Consider the following 27,122-nt stretch of genomic DNA (forward strand, 5'->3'; position numbering starts at 1 on the left):
CTCCGTTTTGCCAATCATCTAGTTTGAAACATTATCGCCGTCAAACGATCTCATGCCCACGGATGGAGGCTCACGTCGATCACCTTTAGAGCTGTTCAATACGAGGGGCTGTTGCGGCGAACACACGTACTTGCGAATGCTGGGGAAGGGGAAGGATGGTTAGTTGGAACACCTACTCAAGAAAGATGCGGAGAACTTCACGACCTCTCATAGGCGCCACGGGATTTTTTGGGATTGTTAGTATGGAAGGTTATAAGAGTAGAAATCGTTTGGTAGAACGTGAAACACATAAAGAACTAAGATAGAATACAAAGTAGGATGGGCTATTCACAATTGTGGAGCGTTTTGAATCAAATAGTTGATTATTTGTCTGAGTAAAATTTCAAAAGTTTTAAATCTAAATTAAATTACTCTAAATCTAAACGGTTCAATTTGTCGAAACTAAAAGTTTTGAGATACATCTTCGAATAATTGAAAGTTAAATAATTTGTAATTCAGGACAGTGAAGCCCAAACAACGTGGGCTGTTAGTCTGGGATCAAGGATCCGTCCGGAGCTCAAGCGAAACTTGGCCAAAGTCGTTTGAAGATCGAGTAACACCCGTCGTAGAGTACGACCGTGATCTCTCTAGCCAACAAGCCGCGGGAAATTGCCGAATTTTTACGACCGGCGGCACTCCACTTCGCTAGGGGACGGGGAGATTCCGAGATTCGAAACTGCGCGCGAGTCCCGTGGGTATTCCGATCGGTTACTTGGAAGTAACCCACAACGAACTCTGGTGACGACCAGGGATACCGGTTGACCAATTTTGCCACGAGAAACGAGCCGAGTTCCTGTTTTTCGACTGCGTGGAACGTCCACAGCGGGAATCCATCGAAAGCCCCACCGATCAGGTTAGAACTGTCCAAGTAGCTCACGATCTATCAAATAAGGGATAAATTTAGAGATTACATGACGTCACAGGGTAAGTTAGATTTTCTTGAATTAAAATAAACTAGTTGCAATAATAAATTGGATTCGATTAATTCGATCGATTAAAATTCGCGACCGTGAAATTGTAAAGTGATTTAATTACTTTCAATTTAGAATTACACTGCACAATCAAACGTCTCGTAATAAATTTTACTGACTGGTTCATTCTTACTTTAAGCTAAGCTTTTTGGTAGAACATCGAGGGTTGTATATATTTTTCTTAGATTAAGTCTGATATTGAATTCGAAGGATTTGAACTTGGTTAATGGATCGTAGGCATCTATTTTGTGTGTCGGAGTGTGAACTTCGGTTCTGGTTGAAATAAGATCTGTTCTGAATAGGCAGTCTCATCCGGGCAAATTTAAACGAGCTAGCAGTCCTTCAGAAAAAGAAGGTGGCGCTTAAGCCACTTGCTTATAGAAACCGAACGGAGCAATACAAGTTGTAGGTAAGGAAAACGGTATATCAAACCATACAAGGGTGGTATTTTGGCTAAATGCGAGGAATACAGTATCGTTACTAGGCGAATTGAAGTAGGTTTTTATTCATCTACACACGCAAAATAAAGCGTTCATGAATTCGTGAACTAACGAGTTCATGGTGTATTTTTTCATGAACAACAGTCACGGATTCGGGAATACAGTCACGTTTTCTGGAACGTTCTGGAAAACGTGACTGGTGTTCCCGAATCCGTGAATGAAATCACGGTGTATTTTTGCTGGTTCACGAATTTGGGAACGCTTTTTTTTGCGTGCAGTCGCGTCTCCACGGGATAGGGAAAGATCGAGGAATGGAAGGAAAATTGAAATGGGTATTAAATCCAAAAAAGCTCGTTGCTATGAAAAACTACAACATAACAAATGTCATTTCATGATGTTGGTTGGTTTGTTATTGTCCAAAGATGGTCTAGTAGCCTAATATTTTGGACATATCGACATAAGAAAAGTAAATCGAGAACAAAATATGATCAGAATACATCGAGACGAGATGTAGAATGCTCAAATGGATGTAGATTGGAGGAAACGAGGAAACCATCGACATAGGGAATGATATCGAGATATAGAAAATTGAGATGTAGAAAGTCGACTGTATATAAAGCTTTGTCCATTTAGAATCCGGAATAATAAAACATCTGTATCTAGGTAACGGATTGACATACAAATAAGGTGATTACATCAAAACAAAGGTAATTTATTGTACTTTAAGAAAAAAATAGAAACCATGTCTAGTTTTCTAGTGACAATTCGCACTTTCTTCTTTATTCCTCTCATCAAACGCTGCACACCTCCGGAGACAACTTCCTTGACACATTTGTTCCACATTTTGGTCATCTGAGCCGCGTCCCGAGCTGTTTATCCACTTTTCTTAAGCTTCCGTCTCGATGGGCCAGAACTGCGGGCAGTTGGGTGGATTATTATTGTTGAAATCTACGTTATTATCGCGGTACAACTGGATGACTTCCCGGCTGTAGTGGCAACTCGCCAAATCTGGCCAAAACTTCACGGGACCTTCATGGGCTTTCATGAAACTTGGTACGCGGTTTTTGAGACATTCTTCCTTGTACAGCTTAGAGTCCATCGTCTTATTCGTCACGAACACTTTGGTCTTTGCTCTGCAGCTGCATATCCCTCGCCAAATCATCAGTTTTTTGGCAAATTTGTCCATAAAAGCAAACTTAATCTCGCAGGAACAACTCCTCGTGCCGTCACCATACAGAATGTTTGGTCAGGAAGCTGTCCTAAATCCATTTTGACGTAGGTTCCACCGTCGATGAGCAGAATTATCAACAGAATTGTGCAGATTTTTTCTCTCCTCTCGGCTTCTATCTGGAATAATTTTTGACTCGCTGGACGAAACACCATGAAATTTATACCACCGAAAGTGGGCGCCTAGGTAGACATACCGCAGTAAAATAATTCTTGCAGCGGTCACTTTCCGTGCCGCTGCTATTTATGCAATAAATGATTCCGGATTCTAACTGGACAGAGTTTTACATATATGAGGTTTGAACTAATGAACTGGAACAGTTACCCTAATGATAGTTTTATGAATTTCATGCTTAATTTATTTTTAATTGTCAAACATAAAACTTTGAACAAACTTCATCACGCCCCCGGTCTCATTTCGAGTATCGCATCGCGCTTTCTCACTGCTGGAAACTAGTTTCGAGACGAAGACGACGACGACGCAACTTGTCATCTTTGAATTGTTCGAAGCCGGATTTGCAGAGAAACTAACCATCGTCGTCGTCGTCGCCGTCGTGAGGGGATGGGAGTTCTCAGCGCAGCAGCTGCGCATCAACTGTCCTCCTTCGCATCATCAAGGATCTCACGATGGTAAAAAAGTCATAAAACAATCATCGTTATTATTGCGAACACGGACAAACAGCTCCACACGCAGAGGTGTGCGCCGATACGGATATCTTCGGTGGCGGCGTTTATTGTGATTTTTATCAGTGGCGACGGCGCGGCCTATATCGACGTGTTTTTTCGTTTGCACATGGATATTTTTTTTCTTTGACCAAAAAAATCTCCTGATATGAAAATTAGAAAGCTGATGTAGGTAGGTATAGTTCTGTTTTTTGTTGGCGTTTTATTATGTTTTACGCCTTCTGCGTAAAAAATAATATTTTGAGTTTTGGGCATAACTTCTTAGACCACAATCCGATCCGGAAGATTACTTCGTGAAACATAAACACAATGTTCACAATAAGATCAAGAGCATTCAATCCGCCGTGAAAGAAATCCTAACATGAATAGAACGCGCTTTCAAAAAGCCGAAAGAGCTGAAAAAGGCGTTGAACCAAGCTGCGGAGTATTCAACAGTTGAGACACAGTAGGGACCATAGAGCCCCTGAAATAGCGAGGTAGATACTCCCCCGAAGAAGAGAAAATTTCGTATTAGCGGCGGAACGTGCAGGATTGGGCCAGCGTCATGGATGGCTGCTGGTAAACCGTGGAAAGCTAGCCAGAGAAGAGAAAAAGTGGCCTGTACAGTGCATAACTTCTTCCAGCTTCTCAAAGTGGCGTGCCGTAATATCAATCTCGTCGGCGAAACCAAATAGCTGAATGGACTTCGTAAAAATCGTACCACTCGTGCCAATCCCTGCCCTTCGTGTTACTCCCTCCAAAACGATATTGAATAGCAGGCACGAAAGACCCTTGCCATAACGCTCTGCGCGTTTTGGAGAGAATTACGCACATCACCCGATCCATCGTTGCCTTGATCAGCCGTATCAGTTTATCCGAAAATCCATATACCGTAGTCGAACGATTTGGCGAAAATGCCAATAATGGCTATCCCAACGCGAAGAAGTTTTAAGGAAACAGTAAACTTAAAGAGTAAATCATACCAAAGCCGTGAAGAATTGCAATATTGAATGACAACAACATATGTGAGCCAACGTATGCCTAGCAACGAAAACTTGGATCAAAAGGCTCGGAAAGTTTTCGGCTCGGCTCTTCTTTTATATAACGACAAAAACATAATATGTATCCTTAATTTTTATGCGATGTACATTACATGGACAAACGAATTTATGAATGTAGTTCCTTCGGTTGAAACGTTCAACTTTGATGGTCTATTTTATCAACCACGATAATACAATCAACACTCATACCTGGATGTGAAAATTAGCCGAAATCTTGGTGATGAAATAATTATAATTTTTAGGGCTTTTTAATTTCGGATAAATATTTTATTGGTGTGGGTATCGACGAGGATTAAGTCGAAGAAGCACATTAAAGTGCTAGAGATAAGCTTGATCAAACTCGGCGAGTCATTCGTGGGCCCATAAATAACTTCCCAGCCTCATATGTAAGGTCGTGATTGTCATAAGATAGAGCGAAGCGCCTTTTTCTATTTCAGGCGACCAAATAAAAGAATCGTGGCTTCTTTGATCAATTTTGCATGAAAGGCAGTCATAAAGGATGTTGTGCTTTATTTCAAAATTAAAATTTCTAAATTGTTTTAATAGATATATGCGAAGAATAGTGACTAGTCGATAAATAAATTATATTCAATGTTATGAAACTCATATGTGAATATGTACGTTATGTGGAAGATATTGATTTGGAAAATGTATTGGAGGTAACCGCTTTCCCTTCGATGGGACTCGAACCCATGACTCTACAGTACGCTAGACTGGTGCTTTAACCAACTAAGCTACGAAGGACCTCCGTCGGCCTTTGCAACCTAGCGGCTACTGAACGAGCTCGAGATTCCCATATTGGACGCATAGTCAAATCACTCGCAATCCATTTCTCAAGCCAAATACGAGTTCGAGTCCCATCGAAGGGAAAGTGGTTACCTCCAATACATTTTCCAAATCAATATCTTCCACATAACGTACATATTCACATATGAGTTTCATAACATTGTAAATTAACGTCCAAGTCGGGTGGTTTAATCCCCGGAAATAGGCAATTAACTTTGATTGAACCGAAATTATATTCCTTTAATTCACCGGGTTGAACGTGGTAATAAACACAAAAATAAAGCAGATATTATACATTTTCATGCCAACATTTTTTGAGATTTTTGTAGCATGCCATCAATCCTTCGCGTTTTTATAGATATTGAAAGCAGCAGATATGTAAACATCGCGTGACATCTCATTGAAAATTAGAAATTCCAGTTCTGCTCACAACTCTGAATTGACTAAAGTAAATAATATAGAGTTTCTAAAAGATCTTCCTATTTCCTTATAAAACCTTTGGTTTATAATTGCCCGTTATTTTTATAAAAACGGTAAACGATTCCACAACATAAATATGGCACAATTCGTATTCGTGAATGCTGGGAACATGTCAACCCGAACACTCGAAAATGAAAAATGATTCCGTCCATAAAATAACGATTTTTTCAAACTATTCCAGAGAATGACTCGTACTTTCATCACAAAGTACTTTATCATGTATTTTAAGATAGTTTTGCTAAAATATAATGCAACGAATTTCAAGATGGATTATGTTTCAATTCGCAATTATATCTGATAATTTCTTAATAAATAATTTGAAATACCAAGACTTTGGTAGAAACTGATTACAAAAGAAGTTTTGATCAATTTTATGAAATGAAAATGTAGATAAATAGATTTCTAAATTATAAAAAAAATGGTAATGCGGATAAACTTCTGAACTTTTTGAGAAAAAGAAAATACTCCTGGCTTTAACTTGTCATTAAAAGATGTATTTATATTTTTTACGTTTTTTCTACAGCTATTGAGAATCATTATGAATCTTTATATGCTTTCAGAATCCAAAAGAAAAAACATAGGAGTTTCCAAATTCATTTGAATTGAATGTTTTCTGTCCAAATCGAAACATATTTATTGAAAACCTAGATAATACTCAAAATCAAACATTTTCGTCTCATCGCAATCTAGCAATTTTGTGAATAGTAGTTTGTGCAACTAGTTGCAAAAAGATAATTTTTTCAGCACGAGTTGTATGTTTATCCAACGAGGGTTGCCGAGTTGGATAAATACTACGAGTGCTGAAAAAATCGAGTTTTGCAACGAGTCGCACACGCTATTTTTTGCAATGACGAAAAATGAGCTCTATTATGATTAATCTGTACCAAAATTGTAAATTCTGATTTACTCCACATGATAATTCTTGTCAATAAATAATGTTGCTGCAGAGAACAATCAGATTCTATGTTATCGTGCCACATTGCATAGCTCTACAAGCCTTAAGGTCTGAGGGAAGGGTTTTCCGTTAAAAAAGCACGTGGTAGCACTCTCTGAGAGAAAATTGCCCAATTCAGCGCGCCAGAATGACGCTGTCAGTGTCGCCAAAATTATTAAATAAAAAAAAATGAAATTTTCATCATTATGCATTTTACAATTGCTTGAGAATTTGCCGTAGACGGAGAACAAAAGGAATTGGCAACAATGGGGAAGAAATATATCACTCATGCAGTGGTTCGGCGAGAGAACAGCAGCAGCGCCGACCAATCACGCAATGAGGAAATCAAAATAAACAAACTCCAGCTGGTTTTGGAAAATAAAAACATGAGCCGTTTCTAGAACAACATTAGAAAATATCGTGAGAGGATTTCTGTACAAGGTTTCCACACAAGCTTTGAAAAGTATTTGGGTGATAACAGTGGTGCTGGTGTAAGTGAGACAAATAAGACAAATAAGACAAATAAGATACATAAGACAAATGAAACAAATAATATTTGTCTTATTTGTTTCATTTGTCTTATGTATCTTATAATTCAAAAGCAGCAATTCCTTCGGAAGTTCCTCCTGGAATTCCTTTAGAAGTTCCTCCAGGAATTCCTTCAGAAGTTCCTCCAGGAATTCCTTCGGAAGTTCCTCCAGGAATTCCTTCGGAAGTTCCTCCAGGAATTCCTTCGGAAGTTCCTCCAGGAATTCTTTCGGAAGTTCCTCCAGGAGTTCCTTAGGAAAACCCTCCAGGAATTCGTTCGGAAGTTCCTTAAGGAATTCCTTCGGAAGTTCCTTAAGGAATTCCTTCGGAAGTTCCTCCAGGAATTCCTTCGGAAGTTCCTCCAGGAATTCCTCCGGAAGTTCCTCCAGGAATTCCTCCGGAAGTTCCTCCAGGAATTCCTCCGGAAGTTCCTCCAGGAATTCCTCCGGAAGTTCCTCCAGGAATTCCTCCGGAAGTTCCTCCAGGAATTCCTTCGGAAGTTCCTCCAGGAATTCCTTCAGAAGATCCTCCAGGGAACTCCCGAAGGAACTCCCGAAAGAAATTCCGGAGGAAATCCCGAAAGAAATTCCGGAGGAATTTCCGAAGGAAGTTCCGGAGGAATTCCCGGAGCAAATTCCGGAGGAATTCCCGAAGGAACTTCCGGGGGAATTTCCGAAGGAACTTCAGGAGAAATTCCTGCAGATACTTTCGGAGGAATTCCTGTAGGAATTACTGGAGGAACTACCGAAGCAATTCCTGGAAGAACTTCTGGAGGAATTCCTGGAGGTACTTCCGGAGGAATTCCTGGAGGAACTTCCGGAAGAATTCCTGGAGGAACTTCCGGAGGAATTCCTGAAGGAACTTCCGGAGGAATTCCTGGAGGAACTTCCGGAGAAATTCCTGGAGGAACTTCCGGAGGAATTCCTGGAGGCACTTCCGAAGGAATTCCTGGAGGAACTTCCGGCGGAATTTCTGGAGGAGCTTCCGGAGGAATTCCTGGAGGAGCTTCCGGAGGAATTCCTGGAGGAACTTCCGGAGGAATTCCTGGAGAAACTTCCGGAGGAATTCCTGGAGGAACTTCCGGAGAAATTTCTGGAGGAACTTCCGGAGGAATTCCTGGAGGAACTTCCGGAGGAATTCCTGGAGAACTTCCGGAGGAATTCCTGGAGAACTTCCGGAGGAATTCCTGGAGGAACTTCCGGAGAAATTCCCGGAGGAACTTCTGGAGGAATACCTGGAGGGACTTCCGTAGGAATTTGTCTTGTTTTTCTTATTTTTCCTATTTGTCTTATTTGCTTTATTTGTCTTATTTTGCTTATTTGTTTCATTTGTCTTATTTGTCTTATTTATTTTCAATTGTTTATCTGATATCATTCCTATATTTGATTTCAATTCATATATTTGGTATCCTCGTGTTCACAAATAGGAATACGCTTTTTTCTAGTGTCACGCTAGATACAAAGTTGACAGTCTTTCTACCGCTCTCATCGCTCGTTTCCTGCCGTGCACCACAAGAAAATATGCTGTTGGCTGCTCTCCCGAAATGGTAACTTTTGTATGGAATTTATAAATCTTGGTTGAAGTAAAAAGAGCTTCCTGCAAAATACTTAGCGCTCTACCGCGAGAGAGCTTCCCTCAGACCTTAAAGTGAATCGCCTCTGGAAAAGTTATGTCCATCAAACTATTTCATTTACTACGCGACGCAGAGAATACACTATCCCAAGCCAATTCAGTAAAATGTAGTCATGTAACTACTGTTCCGATGTTGGTTTTTTTATTATAGCACCCAAATGAGTGCTATAATGGATATTATGCAACCCATTTGAGTTGCATAATGTTTATCAAAGCACCCATTTTGTTGGTATGGAAAAGTAGGCCGTTTTATCACTCAAAGACGAACTGTAAACCAGGTATTATGATCAGGAATTCCAAAAAAGAATTTTGCAGAACAACGTGCAATTCAGATATCTTTACCCGGACAGAAGCCATAAACAAAATAACAAAACTTTATTGGTATAAGAGATAAAAGAACAGGCAACAATATCTAAAATTGGCACCGAAATATCATTTAAACATCAAGATATGCTATGGATAAGAACAAACTAATGGCACATGATATTGATCACTTCTTACAAATAGCATTACTTGATCTCCTCATGATTTTTTTAAGCTTCTCCTCGAATGAAGCTTCTCATGATATTTAATTACAAAATATTGATATTGTCGTCTGATCTTTTGTGTCTTATATCAATCATGTCAATCATGCCATTAACCACTTCCACAGTACTCAACGGCGAGGTTTCTAAGCCAAGTTACCCATTGGCGTAACTACCTCTGATGCCTAGGGGGGGCTATAGCCCCTTTATATTTCTTCTTGAAATTTACCCTCTTTTTGAAAATTCTCGAACATTTTAACATCTCATCAAGTTATCAGCGGTAATGTGACAAATGCAGTCCAACCGCCTAGGCAATTGCGGATCCATCACACTCATTCATATTATTCTCTTTTCTCAAGCACGTGCACGTGTGCACGTGTGAGCAACAACTCACAGTCTGTGTTTAATTGCGCTCGACTAGCGTCAGGCAGTGGATATATTTGCATACTTCATAAATATTCTATCTATCTCAAATGAAAAAAAAATAGTGCAACTTCCCATGGATTCTGCCGAGATTCTCCCAAGATCCAAGAATTTTGATGAGAATCCTTTAGTGATCCTGACTGGAATGATCCAGGGACCCCGACGGGAATCTCTAGATATTTGGACATGAATCCTTCAAGAATACCGATGGGAGCCTCCAGGGATCATGAAGAGAGATTTCGAAGGGAATGTTTCAGGAATTCCAACGGAAAAATTTCAAGGATTCCGACGAGAATGTACCAGGGATCCTTCACCCTCCAGGAATTTCGACGGGAATATTTCAGGAATTTGAAGGGGAATATTCCAGGGATTTCGTCGAAAACCCTCCAGGAATTCCAATATGATGGTTCCAGGTATTTCATGAGCAATGTTCCAGGGATGAAGACGCATATCGTCGAAGGATTCCGAAGCAATCCGTCGAAGGACTTCGAAGCAAACTCTGAACAAAATCTATGAGAAATTCTGAAGCTAACCGTCGATGTATTCCGAAACGAAACGTCGAATGATGCTGAAGCAATTCTTCGCGGGATTCCGAAGCTAATCGTCGACCGGATTCCTTATCGTCTAGAGATCCCAACGCAGATCATTTGCAAAACGTCGGGAGACTCCGAATTAAATCTTCAAAGGATTACGAAGCAAATCGCCGAAGGATTTTGATTTGTCAAGGAATTCATAACCAATCTTAAAACGAATCTGGAGATATTCCGGAGCAAATCAACGAGAGATTCTAAAGCAAATCCTCCATGGATTTTAAAGGGTATTTTTCACAGATTCCCAAGGGTATTGCTAAACAATACTGGAAAGAATCCAGTAGGAATTCTTCTGGATTACGATTGGAATACTTCGATGAATCCGAAAAGAATTCTTTAGAGATTGAAGTGAGAATTCTTCTCGGATTCTGATGAGAATCCTTCTCGGATGCTGATGAGAATCTTCTTCAGAATTCAGAAACAAGCTAATTTTTCTTCCACTCATTTAATTAAGTATGAAAGAGTGAACATGAGAGATAACTCTTTAGTCTTCAAACATTTTCGGTAATTCATTATGCTATATGTTGAAAATTGATATCACTGCTAACTAACTTTTCATATCCTAAGGAGGGGAGCTATTTTTTCTAGCGAGGGCTAAGCCCCCTAGTCCCCCCTTATTTACGCCAATGAAGTTACCATTTTTGCATTCGTGTGTCATGAGGCTTTTATGCCGAGGGAAGTCGAGACAATTTTCAACCCGAAAATCTCTAGACCGGACCGGGAATCAAACGCAGTCATTCTCAGCATGGTTTTGCGTTGTAGCCGCGAATCTTACCGCACGTCTAAGGAGAGCCCCGAAATGCAATAGTCATTTTATCTTTTAGCTGCTTTTTCGTGTGTCTAAGGCGTAAAGCGTATTTCTCTATTGGAATCGGCAACTAAGTGCAGGAGATATTTTTTTCATCTCATACTTCATTCTTTATCACTACTTTCTTCTAAAACACCACCATTTCCATAAATTTGCAAAATACCTGATTTTCCCATACATTTGATCGATTTCCAACCACCATTCTTCCATGAGCTCATGGTGAATATTGTGAAAATCTCAAAACATAGAGTAGCAGGTTTAACAACACACGCCGGTATCGCCACTCAGTAACGAGTACGGTAAACATGGTGCACGGAAGGTTGTTGTCTACACTTTTAACGGCTGCTGCACCCTGGAAGTAAATGTCATCGAAGTATCGGCGGCGACGCACATCTCTATCTTCACGCCCCGACTACGACTTCGTCCGTGTTTTTGTCAAACTCACTTATTTGCTGGTTGATCAATCAGCGGTTCAACCGGTTCGATGAGCCAGAAATGGCACCTTTCTCCAATACGGATCCGTTCCAAAATATTGTCACGTGTTGTGAGTATTTTTTTTGTTTTCTTTTTATCCCACAACCGAGTCATTATCGCATCGCTGCTTAATATTCATTGGGGCTATGGGGCCCTCCTTAGCCGTGCGGTAAGACGCGCGGCTACAAAGCAAGACCATGCTGAGGGTGGCTGGGTTTGATTCCCGGTGCCGGTCTAGAGAATTTTCGGTTGGGAAATTGTCTCGACTTCCCTGGGCATAAAAGTACCATCGTGTTAGCCTCATGATATACGAATGCAAAAATGGTAATTTGGCTAAGAAACCTCGCAGTTAAGGTCACTCCTGACGGAATCCCAGTTAAAAAGTGCTCGCGTTTTCGGGGGCACACCACTCGATACGGAAGCAACACACAACTGTCATTTTTATTATTTCACGCATGCTGCGACGCAGCAAAGCTAAATCAACAAAAATGACAGTTGTGCGCCGCCAATTTTAAACTTGGATTCCGTCAGGAGTGACCTTAATAACTGTGGAAGTGCTTAGGGTCTGTCTCAATTGGATAATTAAACTCAAATTAAACTTAAAAGTGACAGTTCAAAAATTATCGAATAACCCTGCTGGATGAGCAGGATTACTTTTGACAGATATCGAATCATTCTTGATCGATGTCTTATTGGAATTGCTGGGTAGCACGCAGCCATTCTTATGGCCGGGTGATTTTTAAATTTTCGAACTGTCAGTTTTAAGTAAAATTAAATTTAATTCGGGAAATGAGACAGAGCCTTAATAAACACTAAACTGCGAGGCGGCTTTGTCCCAGTGTGGGGATGTAATGCCAATAAGAAGAAGAAGAAGCTTAATATTCATTAACCATTTCCATAGTTATTAATTGCGGAGTTTTTTCTGCCAAGCTTATCATTTGGATTATGAATGACGTTTCCAAAGTACGTACTGAGATAGGACCTTTCTTAGTCGTACGAAAAAATGCGTGGCCATAAAGAAAGACCATGCTGAAGGTAGCTCTTGGATTGAACAATTTCTCGATTACAAGACCTTTGATGCTAACATAGATAGTAGAAGTACTTACTTAGATAAGTTTTCTTCTACAGTTAACGTTCGATAAGTCTATATTGATAAGACCATCGACTGATGAAAATATCAAGATGAGCGATATTTATTGTTTAAATCGATAGGCTTGATTCAGCCCCAATGATGTTATGTAAGTAATCAAAATATACAACCAGTTTCAAATATGTAATACATTAAGATGAAGATCATTGAATTATTTCATAATAACAGTACAAAAAATAATCACGCTCAAAAATGTATACGCCTCGCAGTACTTAGTACCACCACAGAGAACAGACGTACATCTTATGTTGCGAAGTTGTGTAAAACTTTGTACTGGTCATTTTGAAGTATGTCGTTATGCCCTTGTTGCGCGGTGCTAGTGTGCCAAGAATGTTAGTGAAAAAAATGCCGTATTTTATTTTTTAGCGTTCATTCCGAATTGTCACTATATGGTAGTATCACCTTGTTTACGTAGTGTAAGCCAACGCCATCGCTTGGTTAGATTGAGTATGTATGTCGAGCAGTCTGCGTTGGAGGCGTTGTGGAGCTTTACACACGTTTTCAAGAAAATTTTATATGAGCCTCCATGTCTGTTCTCTGTGGTACCACGGTGTACAAAGTTCTCTAAACAATATCCCTGCCGGCAAGGTTGACTCCATCATCGCTTTTTCTCTATAGTTTCAATCTACGCCAACTTTAAAGGATACATAGCGACATAGCGTAAACTATTGTTCATTGTTGTTGCTTCACTCCGGTATAAGCTTGCAAACATCGTTCAGCTGCAGAGAATTTGAAACCATCTCACTCATGGCATCGGACGTGACATGTTTTGCTACTTTCGTAAAGAAGATCCAAAACATACGAGAGCTATTGGACGTGGTTTCAGTTTTTGATCCCAAAGACAATTGCAAGACGTCATGCAAAGATAAATTTCCTCCGTGATCAATATTTGCATAAGGTGTAGAAATAGTTGGCGTGTCCGTGTGCATTTGATAACCACTGAATATCGATTGTTTTAGCCCGCGTTTTGCGGGACGCTGTATTTTTTAACTTCAATTTTAAAAGTTGTATTCTATGCAGCTTTACAAACATTTTTTTAATTTTTTTTCAGCCCAAAATCTATGCGAAATGCTCTTTTGTCGTGTTCATTTCGAAGCCAGTGGTGTAATCCAGAAAGGCGTCCCGCGTTTCGCAGGACGCTTACTGGTCACATTACTGTTAGCAAATGAGTCAAACTTCGTTCAGTAGAAGCAGAGGCATTATGCATCTACCGATTGGCTACATCCTTGAATGCATAAAGCAGAAGGGAAAAAGTGGAGTGAATATTCATAAGTCCCTTTACCGAATGCGTTCCGAGCTGCAATTTACGTAGGTACGCCGAACCTACGTAAAACACACTTACTCGACCCCAACGAACTCATCCAACCGGTCGACTAAATAAAGCGTTATCTATCGGAGCGGCTCAGACGCCGTCCTCCTCGACGACGACGTCGCCGCCGCCATGCACGTAAGTACATTTTTGTTGTTGTCCTCTTTGTCGGTAAGAGCGCAGTTTTCGTTCATAATAACGGAAACCTACTTCGCTCCTTTTCCACCGACTATCGGCATCGGCATGGTATGGCTTCGTTTGATTTGTTGGTTGCTTTTGCATTAACATTCATTATCACTAAATCGGCGGTGACGACCGACGGCGGCGACGACGACGCGCTTTCTTCAATGGAACGGCCGGAATGAATGAATGCCGTCATGTCATGACTGTTTAATATTGATTAACCCTTTCCGGACGGGTGTAGGTCATATATGGGCATTTCTGTTGATTGCAGAAGTAAACGGGGGTTGTAATTTGTATCAGATTATCTAAATTTGATGGATGGCTTTTAAGAGTTTGACCAATTAATATGCAATGAAAGAGTCCTTTTGGATGACTTGTATCTATCCCATTGCTATATGAAAATAAGTTTATGACCTTTATCGAATGATTTTGATTGCCCCTAAAGGGCTAACAGTTTAGTAACCGTCAGCACGGAACGAAGTTTTTGCGTGATGAAAGATTATTCCACTCGGCCAGAGGACCCCTTATTACGATCCGTATACTGCGGAGATTAAATCGCATTTCCTGACGCCGACACGGACCGTGATACCGAACTGATGCGCTCCAATCGAGAAAATATAAAATGCTAATGATTTCCGTTTTCTTTCTTTCTCTCCCTGTCCATAAAATAGCCGTCCCGTCTGCTAAGCATCTGGATCCAGGAATTCCTCAGCAATGTGGCGAGCCGGAGGCCGGCCTTCATTGCGCTGCACCTGCAGGAGGTCGGCGGCAAAACGTACGACAAGTCCATGGAGTACGTGCAGGAGTTCATCAAGAATCTGTGCGAGTCGGCCGAACTGGCCGACTACAACCGGATCCGGGTGTACCTGGACGAGGACTACAACTCGGCGGAGCATTTCACGGTAGGAATAATAACAAATGGAAAAGTGTCGTATAGCGGCGATATCGGTCATGGATGGATTGACCTTGGGATAATTCCATAAAATCTCCGTGATACCGTAATAATTGATGTTTTGCTCTGCTTTTCGATCCGATATCTTGAAATTTGTTTGTTCTATATATTCGCGATCTCCTACATTGTTGTTAGCGAGTTTTTTTAATTAGCATTATTTGTTGAATGTTAGCGCTTATTAAAAGCTCAAGCGCTAATAGGCAAAATTATTACCGAGATTCATTGACAGGAATATCAGCTGTTGGATTCTCGGTAGTGGTAAGATTTCAAATTTTAATTGGGATCCTCACCGTCTCTTCACTGGGACAAAAGGCTCAAATTGCTCTGCTATTGATGTCGTCCGCATAGCCTTCATTTTATTTAGCTACGATAAGTTGGCTAATATGTAGAGAAAACGGATTTGGTGCATTTTTTCTGTCTGCTACTGTATCTTTGTGTACAGTAATTTGTTTACGTATCAGACACGAGCAACGAGGCCCATCCCAGCTCCCATAAAATATGCCGAGGGCACTCTATCTGGCCGTTTGATGATATTATACAAAATTCAACCGAACGAAAGATGACTATTCGCGTTCTTGTGTCCACTTCGCGAGATGGTTGCGTTTGTGAAGCTCGTAAATTCAATGGCACGAATATCGTCATCGAGCAACACCATCGGTAATCTAGCTTCGTGCAATTTAGATCATACCGTACTGTTGCATATTTTGAAAACCAACGCAAACTTTTGGCTCATGGTGATCAGCCTCTAGTCGATTTGAAACAGAGTGCTCTACAGATGCACAGCAACAACTATCAATAGTCAGCTTTCGTTGCCTCTGAATACAATGAATTTCTAAATGGTTTGCCAATCAACCACAATGATATTATAGAACATTTATAACCCGAAGGATTCGCCCGAGCGAACCAGTAATCTAATTGTTACCCAACTTATCGTTACCGTTATTATCTTTACGTTGGTTATTGTATTCACCGTAAAACAGTTTTCAAACTAGGAGTTTCCGATGCCAATATATTTGCAATTGTGTTATAACTAAAACGATGAGAGCCATATTCGTGAAAGTCAACACCCCGTAAACGTCCTAGAACCATCGTGTTTGACCCCATCGAGTATTAAGCTTTCGCTTACGTAACGTGCCCTTTACGGATGAGCTAAGCCTAAGAAACTTAATTGTGCAAACTCCAACGGTGCGTAATTTGATTCCGAACGGTACATACCATAATATAGACACATTGTGGGTGGGTGAACGGATCGATCGATATTGTTTACATTGTGTGTAGCGTGTGTCTATTTTCCTCCGTCAAGGACAGCAAAGTAACGCCATCCATTCATGCATCGACCGGCCCGCGGCGGATCATCGTCCCGCTTGATTGCTATTGTTGTCTGACGTAGGTAGGCATCTGAGCATTGATTACTGGCCGTCAAGAGCGGCTCAACGTTCACGCAACAGTAATTTTCGCGTGCATTCGTGGGTTTGCTACACACATGAGGATGATGACGGCGAGGCCGGCTCAGTTTTACTTCCAATGGAGACGTGGGATCTTCCTTTTGGTTGTTGTCACGACAGAATTTGTTCATGAATGTGAATACTAATGTCAATAATATTGAGTCATGCAGAGAAGATAGGAATGAAAGATTTTCATCCTTGGATAAACTTTAATAATTTAATGAAACCAGAAAAAAACCAAAACTCGGATGATTTCATCTAGATGAAGATTTGCCTTTCTTGTGCATTAAAAATAACATAAAAGTGGTAACATTTTTTGAAAAATGATGTTCGTATGCCAGGGATTGAATCCTAAAGAGAATGGGCAAGTCTCTCACTTATCATCTCTGTATACATATACGATATGTAGCATCCCGCGAGAGACTTTTTTCGCAAGTTGTCATGATAGAGAACTGATTCGGGATGGTATACCCCATGATAAATTTCTTTTAGAAAGCTCCAAATGTGGGGAGCACTACCTCTGATGATGCATTTCAACTTGTTCTACGCAGCTGTGCAGTAACCAACACGAAATGACCAAAAACAAAGCGAGAACCACCATTTTTCTGTAAGGGCTGCCTATCTGTTTCTGTTTTTTCGCACTTGTATACAAGTTTGATAAATTTGTTATCATGGCTTGTTATGATTCGGAATAGTTTTTGCTTCTCTTTTGTCGTTGTTCGTTATCTGTTAAGAGCGATTTCTGCAAACCCTGACGTATGCACAGCATGTGGAAGATTCAAAAACACCAAAACCACATCCTTCGATAAGAGTAGAACCCATAACCCCAGTATGACTATCAGGCTTCGGAATTCTCACTCATATGAATAAAAACCTGCGATTAATCCATTAAGCGGAGAGTGATTTTTCATGGTCCCTCTGTGAGGAAATATTCTCACACACCATTTTTATCCGGATAGAATGGCGAGTGATAAATTCGTGAGCGCCGGATCGCCGGATAATTTAATTTTAATCCACAAATTTTCCTTCTCGTCGCCTCACCAGATAAATTTTACAAGCATATTTACAAAAATTTAGGACCGCAACGGGATTCGAACCCAAAACAATTTTAAAATCTCGCGCTTAGTTTCATAGGGGCGTAACTGTATTGATAGATTTCTCTTCGTCGATGTTTTCTTTTTATTATTGTACCGAATTGCGCTAGTTTGTCGATGATTTAATGGTTTGGCGTGATAAAGGATGATTGTATCTTGCACCAGAATCAATAATCACGGTTGTAGCTTTTGAAACAATTGAGTTATTAACAAAATATAAAATCGATTAAGAGAAATAGATCAATGCAGTTACGCCCCTATAAAACTAAACGCGAGAAATGTTCAGAGCGCCCACTAAAACCACACCACCACATGAATTGATTGAAAGCGAGGGGGAAAACTGCTGTATTGAACCTTCTGATTATCGTGGCGCATCATCAGATTCAATCAGCTTGGAGAGGCAAAGTAAGCTGCATTTGATGTTCGCGAAGCATGGGAAGGAGGATAACAATTTTTCGCACCATCGCTTGTGCCGGAGTTTATCGCACTGAAATTTATCCGGATAAAATGCATGGTGGAGTGATCAGTTGTCGCGTGAGTGAGTGAGAAATCCGAACCCTGATGACTATATAGGTGCTTCCTTCCTCGGCCGGGATTCGAAAAGAATCATCCGGCATACTAAAAGAATCCCAGCCGAAACTCTAGAAGGATCTCAGCCGGGATTCGAAGCGAATTTTAGCCGTGATTTGAAAAGAATCCCAGACGGGATTAGAAAAGAATCCCAAGCGGGGAATTCTCAGCCAGAATTCGAAGAGAATCCCTGCGAGACTCGAAGAGAAACCCAACAAAGATTCGAAGAGAATCTCACCCGGGGTTCAAAAAGAATCCCATCCGGAATTCAAAACGAATCCTTGCCGGTATTCGAAGAAATCCTAAGCGAGATTCAAAGACATTTCCACCACGAAGAGAAACCCAACAAAGATTCTAAGAGAATCCCACACGGAATTCGAAGAGAGTCCCACCCGGGGTTCGAAAAGAATCCAATCCGGGATTGGAAGAGAATCTCACTAAGAATTCGAAGAGAATCACACATGGGATTCCAAGAGAATCCTAAGCTGGATTCCAAGAGGCTTCCACCCGAGACATTTCCACTCGGTATTCGAAGGAATTATGCTTGAACATGATTTTCCGGCGAAACTGATACGGCTGATTCGTATAACGTTGGACGGATCGAAATCAAGTGTAAGGGTTGCGGATGAAATATCGACGTCATTTGTTACCTTAGATGGATTAAAGCAGGGTGATGCACTCTCGAATCTACTGTTCAATATAGCGCTCAAGGGAGCGATTAGGAGAGCTGGTGTGCAAAGAAGCGGTACCATTATCACTAAATCGCATCACTCCTGGGATTTGCGGACGATATCGATATTATCGGAATTGATCGCCGTGCCGTGGAAGAGGCTTTTGTGCCTTTTAAGAGGGAGACAGCGAGGATTGGACTCACGATCAATACCAGCAAAACGAAGTACATGGTCGCTGGCAATCAACGAGGGTTCATTAGTGGTGGTGGTAGCAAAATGGTGCTGGATGGTGAAAAATTTGAAGTGGTAGAAGAATTTGTGTATCTTGGAACATTAGTGACGTGCGATAATGATGTTACCCGCGAGGTGAAAAGGCGTATTGCAGCTGCAAATAGGGCTTATTACGGACTTCGTAACCAGCTTAAGTCCCGTAGTCTGCAAACGAAAACAAAACTCGCGCTGTATACTAATCTGATTCTTCCGGTGGCTTTATACGGCCATGAGACATGGACGTTAAAGGAGGCTGATCGGAGAGCTCTCGGAGTGTTTGAGCATAAGGTGCTGCGGACAATACTCGGCGGTAAACAGGTATCTGGCGGCGTCGCATGAATCACGAATTGTACCAGGTGTATAAAGGGCTGGATATTATTAAGCTTATACAACACGGCAGACTACGGTGGGCTGGTCACGTTGTTCGTATGCCGGAAGAACGTTTAGCGAAGATAATATTTAGTAGAGAACCCGGAAGAGGCCGCAGGCTTCGTGGTAGGCCGCGTACACGATGGCTTTTTGCAGTTGAAGAGGACCTGAGGGCGCTCAATGTTCAGGGCGACTGGAAGCAATTGGCCCAGGATCGAGTCCAGTGGAGAAGGATACTCCATTCGGCGTAGGTTCATCGAAGAGCTGTAGCCCATCAAGTAAGTAAGTATTCAAAGAAAATCCCATCTTGGATTCGAATAGAACCCACCCAGGATTCGAACAGAATCCCGCTTAGGATTGGAATAGAATTCCACTCGAAATTTGAAGAGAATCTCTCCAGGGATTCGAAGAAAATCCCACCCGGGATTCGAAGAGAACTCCATCCGGGATACAAAAACAATTCCAACCGGGATTCGTAGAGAATACCATCCAGGATTCAAAGAAAATTCCGCTTAGGATTCTCTTTGAATCCCTGGTATGATTCGCTTCGACTCCCGGACGGGGTTCTATTCGAATCCCTGGTGCAACTCTCTTCGAATCCTGTGTGGATTCTCTTCGAATCCCGAGTGGAATTTCCTTCGAATCCCGGGTGCAACTCGACAGACATTTCCAGTAGGGTTTCAAAGGAAATCCCACCAGGATTCGCATAGAACCTACCCAGGATTCGAACAGAATATCACACGGGATTCGAATAGAATCCTAGCCGGTATTCAAAGAGAATCTCAGCCGAATTCGAAGTAACCCTTCCCCCAGGATTCGAAGAGAATCCCACACGGAATTCGAGTCCCACCCGGGATTCGAAAAAAATTCAACCCGGGATTCGAAGAAAATCCAACTCTCTTCTAATATCGGGTGGGATTTCCTTCGAATCCCTGGTGGAAATGTCTTTGAATCTCGCTTAGGATTCTCTTCGATTCACGGATTCGAACCCTGAGTGGGATTCTCTTCGAACCCCGGGTGGGACTCTCTTCAAATGCCGTGTGGGATTCTCTTTGCATCCCAGGTGGGATTCACTTCAAATCCTGTGTGGATTCTCTTCGAATCCCATCGGGAATTCAAAACGATTTTCAGCTGGTATTCGAAGAGAATTCACCCTTATCGAATCATGGGGAGGGGGGAGGTGGGTGTTCACTTCGAATTCGGCTGAGATTCTCTTTGAATACCGGCTAAGATTCTTGTGGAATTCCGGCTGGAATTCTTTTCGATTCATGGCTGGGATTCTTTTAGAGTCCCGACTGTGATTTTGTTCGAATCCTGGCTGGGATTCTTTTCGAATGGAACTCTTTTTGCATCCCGGTTGGAATTCTCTTTGAATCTCTGGTGGGATTTTCTTCGAATCTCTGGTGAGATTCTCTTCAAATCGCGAGTGGGATTCTGTTCGAATCCTGGGTAGGTTCTATGCGAATTCTGGTGGGATTTCCTTTGAAACCCTACTGGAAATGTCTTTGAATCGCGAGTGGAAGCCTCTTCGAATCCCGCTAAGGATTCTCTTCGAATTCTTAGTGGGAATCTCTTAGAATTGAATTGGATTTTTTTTCGAGCCCCGGGTGGGACTCAAATTCCGTGTGGGATTCTCTTCGAATCCTAAGGAGGGGGAGGGGGGTTTACTTCGAATTCGGTTGAGATTCTCTTTGAATACCGGCTAGGATTCTTGTCGAATTCCGGCTGGAATTTTCTTTCAATCCCGGTTGAGATTTTCTTCGAATACCGGATGGGATTCTTTACAAACTTCAGCTGAGATGAAAATACCATCAGGATTTCGATAATCTCACCCGGGATTCGAAGAGAATCCCACTCAAGATTCGAAAATAAATCCCACTTAAGATTCGAAAACAAAAAATTCCACGCCGGATTCAAAGATAATCCCAGCCGAAATACGAAAAGAATCCCAGGCGGTATTCGAATTTGAAAAGAATACCACCCGAGATTCGGAGACAATCATAACCGAGATTCGAAAAGGATCTGTGCCGGCTCCAAGTTATTTTAAATAATCATTAAAAACTATGTTTCCGCTCAAACGATAATTCCACCGACCAACATGGATTCTACCATCGGCGATCAGCAACAACTAATCTCTTTCGCTTCACTTCAAGGATGAAAAACAAGTTGATGTTTTTTACACTGATTGGAAGGCAGCCTTTGACAAAATTGACCATCGTATCTTATTGTGCAAGTTGGCTATGCTTGGTGCGTCATACCTCTGCAGCAGAAAACTTTCCAGATAGGATCGAATTCTTCCACCTGGAAATTCTCGGATGTACCTCAAGGGAGTAATCTTGGGCCACTTCTTTTAGCAATCTATTTCAACTATGTCGCTGCACTCTGATAGGCGTTGGATGCAGACTTTAATATGCTGATGATCTCAAGATTTATGTTGTCGTTGAAAGTCTAGCCGACTGTGAACGACTGCAATAGGGCACTGCACGGACTGCTTTGTCTCTTTCTTGCTGCAAAGAAATTAGAAAACAACAAGGCCAGTAAACGTCAAAATTTATTAGGAACGAAAGAGAAAGAGATGTTTCCGTGCAGTGCCCTATGCTCTTGTTTGTGCGGTTTAGGGTCATTTGGCCGAATGTCGTTAGGCCGAATGCCATTTGGCCGAATAGTTGAAATACGCTTTCTTACGAAGTGAGAAGTGAGAAGCAAGAAAGAAGAAGGAAGAAAGAAGAAGGAAGAAAGAAGAAGGAAAAACGAAGAAAGAAGAAGGAAGAAGAAAGAAGGAAGAAGAAAGAAGGAAGAAGGAAAAAGGAAGACGAAAGAAGGAAGAAGGACGAAGGAAGAAGGAAGAGAAAGAAAGGAAGAAGGAAGATGAAAAAGGAAGAAGGAAGAAAGAAGAAGGAAGAGAAAGGAAGAAAACTAAGGAAGAAAGAAGAGGAAAGAAGGAAGAAGGAAGAAGAAAGAAGAAATATGGTTTCTACCAAAAAGGAAGAAGAAAGAATTAAGAATGAGGAGGGAGAAGGAAGAAAGAAGAAGGAAGAAGAAAAAGAAGAGGAAAAAATGACGAAGAAGGCAGAAAGAAGGAAGAAGGGAGAAGTAAGAAGGAAGAAGGAAAAAAGAAGAAGGAAGAATGAAGAAGGAAGAACGAATAAGAAAAAATAAAGAAGGAAGAAGATAGAAAGAAAATAGAGGATGGAAAAAAGAAGAAAGAAAGATAAGGAAGGAAAGAAAGAAAGAAAGAAAGAAAGGAAGAAAGAAGAAGGAATGAGGAAGAAGGACTACGCGTAAACTGAGGTCAACTTTTTTTTAACTATTCGGCCAAACAGCATTCGGCCAAACGACCCTTTCGGCCAAACGGCATTCGGCCAAATGGCCTGACACCGTTTGTGCTAATCACCGCGCGTTTATTAATTAATTAATCCGCTAGATTGGCTTTTCTCGGTTTTTTACCGAGAAAGGTCAATCTAGCGGATTAATTAATGACTGCAATTCTCGTTGAACGCTTTCGTTTGTTGATTCGAAATTAATCGCATGACGCTCAGCACAGCATCAATAAAAGCTTCGTGATAATCTTTCATCGCTTTGCAGCCACTGTTCAAATGGATCAAAAATTGGCGAAACAACTATTCAGAGCAAATCGTCGGCTGGGGTTCATTATGAGGGCAACAAAATATTTCACCGATATTCGTTGTCTGAAAACACTCTCGCAGGAAACACATCTCGCAGGTTCGATTAATTTTGGAATCCTCGCCTGTTGTGTGGTGTCCATATCAAGCGAACTGACCGGTGTTGTTTGCTTGGAATCGAAACGCTCGTACAACGGCGGACCATTCAACAAGCTGTTACTGCTGCCAAGGTGCTAAACGGTGGAATAGATTCTCCGAATCTTCTCGCAAGGTTGTTTCTGAATGCTCCTAACAGGATGCAACGTAGAAACCTCGAACGGATGCTTGCTATCAATTTTCATCGATCTTTATGGTTTTTATACAATAAGGCCCGTGGTGAATTTCAAATTCACCACATGTTTTTCCTCTCCCATTTTCGAAAGTGCGCGTTATGGGTCTCCCAATTCGTGCTCTTGAACAAACACTGGAGGAAAACCACGTGGTTTCAAAAATGACGGAGGTCTGGCATGTTTGTGTAATCACCTTATATGAACCGTGCGCGGGTTGCTAGGGAAACATTTTCTAAGTCTTGACGTTTACTGGCCTTGTTGTTTACGATTGGGAATTAGAGTAATTCAATCAAATTTCAATGAATGTGTGATTGAAAAACAGCAACATGTTTTGCGCACATTTAGCACAACACGTAACTAATTGCTCTTAGATCTGAGGTTTTGACTGAGGCCTCTCATTCACGACGTCACTGATACGAATTTGGTCTGACTGGATTATGTTTTGAATTTCGGCTTAATCGATATATTGATAATTTGGCGTCAGTAGTGAAAATTGTCATTTGATAGAAAATGGTTCAATTCGAATGAGCGATGTCTTGACATAACAATTTCTCTGAAACAATTAATGATTTTGGATATTCCTGCAAGAGTTTTATGGGAAATTCCTCTAGATATTCTGTTTGGTACTTCCTTTTCGATTTTCATCCAGAATTTGCTCCACATGTTGCTTATAGACCTCCATCAAGAATTGCCACGAAAAATAAATAATTCTTCCCGGAATTTCAGCGGAAATACGTCACAAAATTCATAAGAAAATTCTTCCTAAAATTAATTCATCAGGAATTCCCTCAGAATCTTCTGCAGGAACTCCTCCGAAAATTGCTCTAACAATTTCTTCGCAAATTCCTCCACTAATTCATCCAGAAATTCCTCCGGGAACTTCGAAAACTCTTCTCAGCAATCCTTCTATAATTCTTCAAGAAATTCCATTGAAAATATCTTCGGAATTCCCTCCAAGAATTTTATCGGGAATTCTTCCCGAATTACTTCGATAATTTCTCTCGGAAGTTCCCTCAGGAATTGTCTCAAATATTCCTCCAAAAATTCCTTTGGAAATATCTCCAGGAATTCCATAAGAAATTGTTTCAGATGTTGCTTACCTCAGGTATTGCCTCATAAATTCCCCCAAAAACTGGAAATTTCTTCAGAAATCCTTTCAAAAATTCATCCAGAAATTCTTTCAAAAATTCATCCAGAAATTCCAGCTGAAATCGCTTCGAAAATTCCTCCCATTTTTAAATTATTATTCTCTATTAACTTTTTCCAGCCCAGGGCTAACTCATCTCTTAGACCTCCTTCTGATTTTTTTTTCCAAAAACTGCTACTAAAATTCATTCAGAAATTCCTCTAGATGTTGCTTATGAACTTCCCCCGGGAATCGCCTCAGTGAATTCCTCCAGAAATTGCTTCGGAAATTCCTCCAAAAATACTTTGGAAATTTCTCTAGCAAGGAATTCCTCTAGGAGCTTCTTGAGGAATTCCTTTTCAAATATGTACTATCGTTACTTCCTCCAGAAATTCTCAAGGAATTTCCAAATTGCTTTGCAAATACCTCCACGGATTCCATGAGAACTAATTCTTTCGGAAGTTCCTCAAAAAGTTTTTTTTTTCAAAAAAGCTCCCCCCGATATTTTTTTGAAAATGCGTAAATAAATTCCTTAAAAACTTCTTCCACGAATCACTTCCGAATTTTTCCAGGAATTCCAAAGAAGTTTTTTATGAAGTTTGTTCTTCAATGATTAAGGGTAAAATTCCTAATAGTGTACCCCCTAGTAGCGGAATTTTTCACTTCCTGTCATAAGGAGTAGACATTTTCAACATATTAATTCTGCTTGATATCTAATACCAAGTTCTGCATCTCCTCTTCACGATACATATATAAAACACTCAAATACACGACGTTCTTAGTTGAAATTAACATTTTAATGTCTGACTAAATTCGCCCTATAGTAGACCCCCTGGGGGTCCATAATAGGAAATTGCTTCCCTATAGTCGACACTTCATTTGATTTTTATGTTCCGTTTCGGGACGTTCTTCTTCCCTATTATGGACCCCCCAAAATATTCCTATAATGGACACTCTTGTGTTTATTTTTCATTGAAATGTAAAAAATCATCTAATTTTACTTTCCATATGATTTCCAATGCATGTAATCAAATCATAGGACTGTAAGGTAGGTTCTCCCGATGGAATTTCATAGCAAAATGTTAACATTGTGTTGTAATAATGCAAAAAAGGCTGGAGGGTCCACTATTGGTTCACTTTACCCTACATCGGGAAATATCCGAAATTAATGTTGAAAATTCTACCATGAATTCATTCAAGAATTTCTATTAAATTAACTGTGGAAGAAACTTAAAAAGAATTTCCAGATGAATTGCTCTAGGAACTCCTGGATGAATTCATACAAGAAATTTTCGATGAATTTCTGGAAAAAAATTCCAATGGCACTTGTAGAGGGATTTCATTGAAGGAATGCTAGGAAAATCCTTGAGGAATTTCTGGAAGAAATATACCGCGTAGTTCCTGAAGGAATTTTTGTAAACATATCCGAAGTAACTCCTTGTAGATCTTCCGCAACAATTCCGTAGACAATTTCTTATTCAATTCCTAGAAGAAATTCAAAATGAATTTTTGGAGGAATTTCCAAAAGAATTCCTGATGATTTTTTTAAATTAAACTCCAGAGAAACTTCCTTTGGAATTCCTGAAGAAAATTCCTCCTAAAATTTCTTTTTATTTTATTTTATTCTGTTTTATTAAACTCCAGAGAAACTTCCTTTGGAATTCCTGAAGAAAATTCCTCCTAAAATTTCTGAAAGCATTTTTGAAAGAATTTCTAAAGAAATTCCTAAAAGAATTTCTCACGAATTCCTGGAAAGGAAACCCAGAATAAAAAATCAAAAGAATATGCGGATGAATTTTCTAAATAAATTTTGGAAATTTCTTTGAAACTCACTCTGGAGGAAATTCCAAAATAATTCCCAGAAGTAATTATTCGAAAAATATGTTTCGAATAGTTTAAAATATTATCAAATGAATTTTATGGAACAATTTACGAAAAAAAAAACTGGATGAATATTGAAAGGAATTCCTGAGAAAAATTAGGAAATAATCCATGGAGGAATATTTCAAAGGACGAGAGGAGAATTTCAAGAACGATTTTTGAAAAATAAAATCGGGAGAGCTTCCAAAAGACCGGAGACGAGCCAGCCTCGGGCTGAAAGTCTCCTTAATAAAGACACAAAAAAAAGCTTCCAAAAGAATTTTTGGGGGAATTTAAAAATTTCTAGCAAATAAGCATCATACAGGCTGGACTCGATTATCCGGAGTGTTGAAAAAAATTTCACTCCGGATATACGAACCCTCCGGATAATCGAGCCATTTTTTGTTGTCGCTGAAAAATTAACTTTTGCTCAAAAATTCTTTATGCTAGTTATATAAAATCTAATAAAATATCCCGTTGGTCCGTTCATGGGTTCTGACTACCGGTAGAGGTCAGCGCCGATCCGAAATTCGTCGGCGGCGGCATTCGTTATATTTTTGCTTGGCGATTTGTTTATTACGTTCGTAACGA

At 40.5% G+C, this 27,122-nt stretch overlaps 1 protein-coding gene across 5 annotated transcripts in view; it reads left to right on the forward strand.

The window, feature by feature from the left end:
- Positions 1–27,122, forward strand: part of LOC134206283 (inositol polyphosphate-5-phosphatase A-like) — a 134,304-nt gene that overhangs the window by 29,957 nt on the left and 77,225 nt on the right. For all 5 annotated transcript variants that reach the window (XM_062681979.1, XM_062681977.1, XM_062681980.1 and 2 more), the window contains one exon: positions 14,894–15,124. In XM_062681979.1, the coding sequence (XP_062537963.1) occupies positions 14,894–15,124 (231 nt within the window). The remainder of the gene's footprint in view (positions 1–14,893; positions 15,125–27,122) is intronic.

This window comes from Armigeres subalbatus, chromosome 1, assembly GCF_024139115.2.
Source record: "Armigeres subalbatus isolate Guangzhou_Male chromosome 1, GZ_Asu_2, whole genome shotgun sequence".
NCBI classification, from domain to species: domain Eukaryota; kingdom Metazoa; phylum Arthropoda; class Insecta; order Diptera; family Culicidae; genus Armigeres; species Armigeres subalbatus.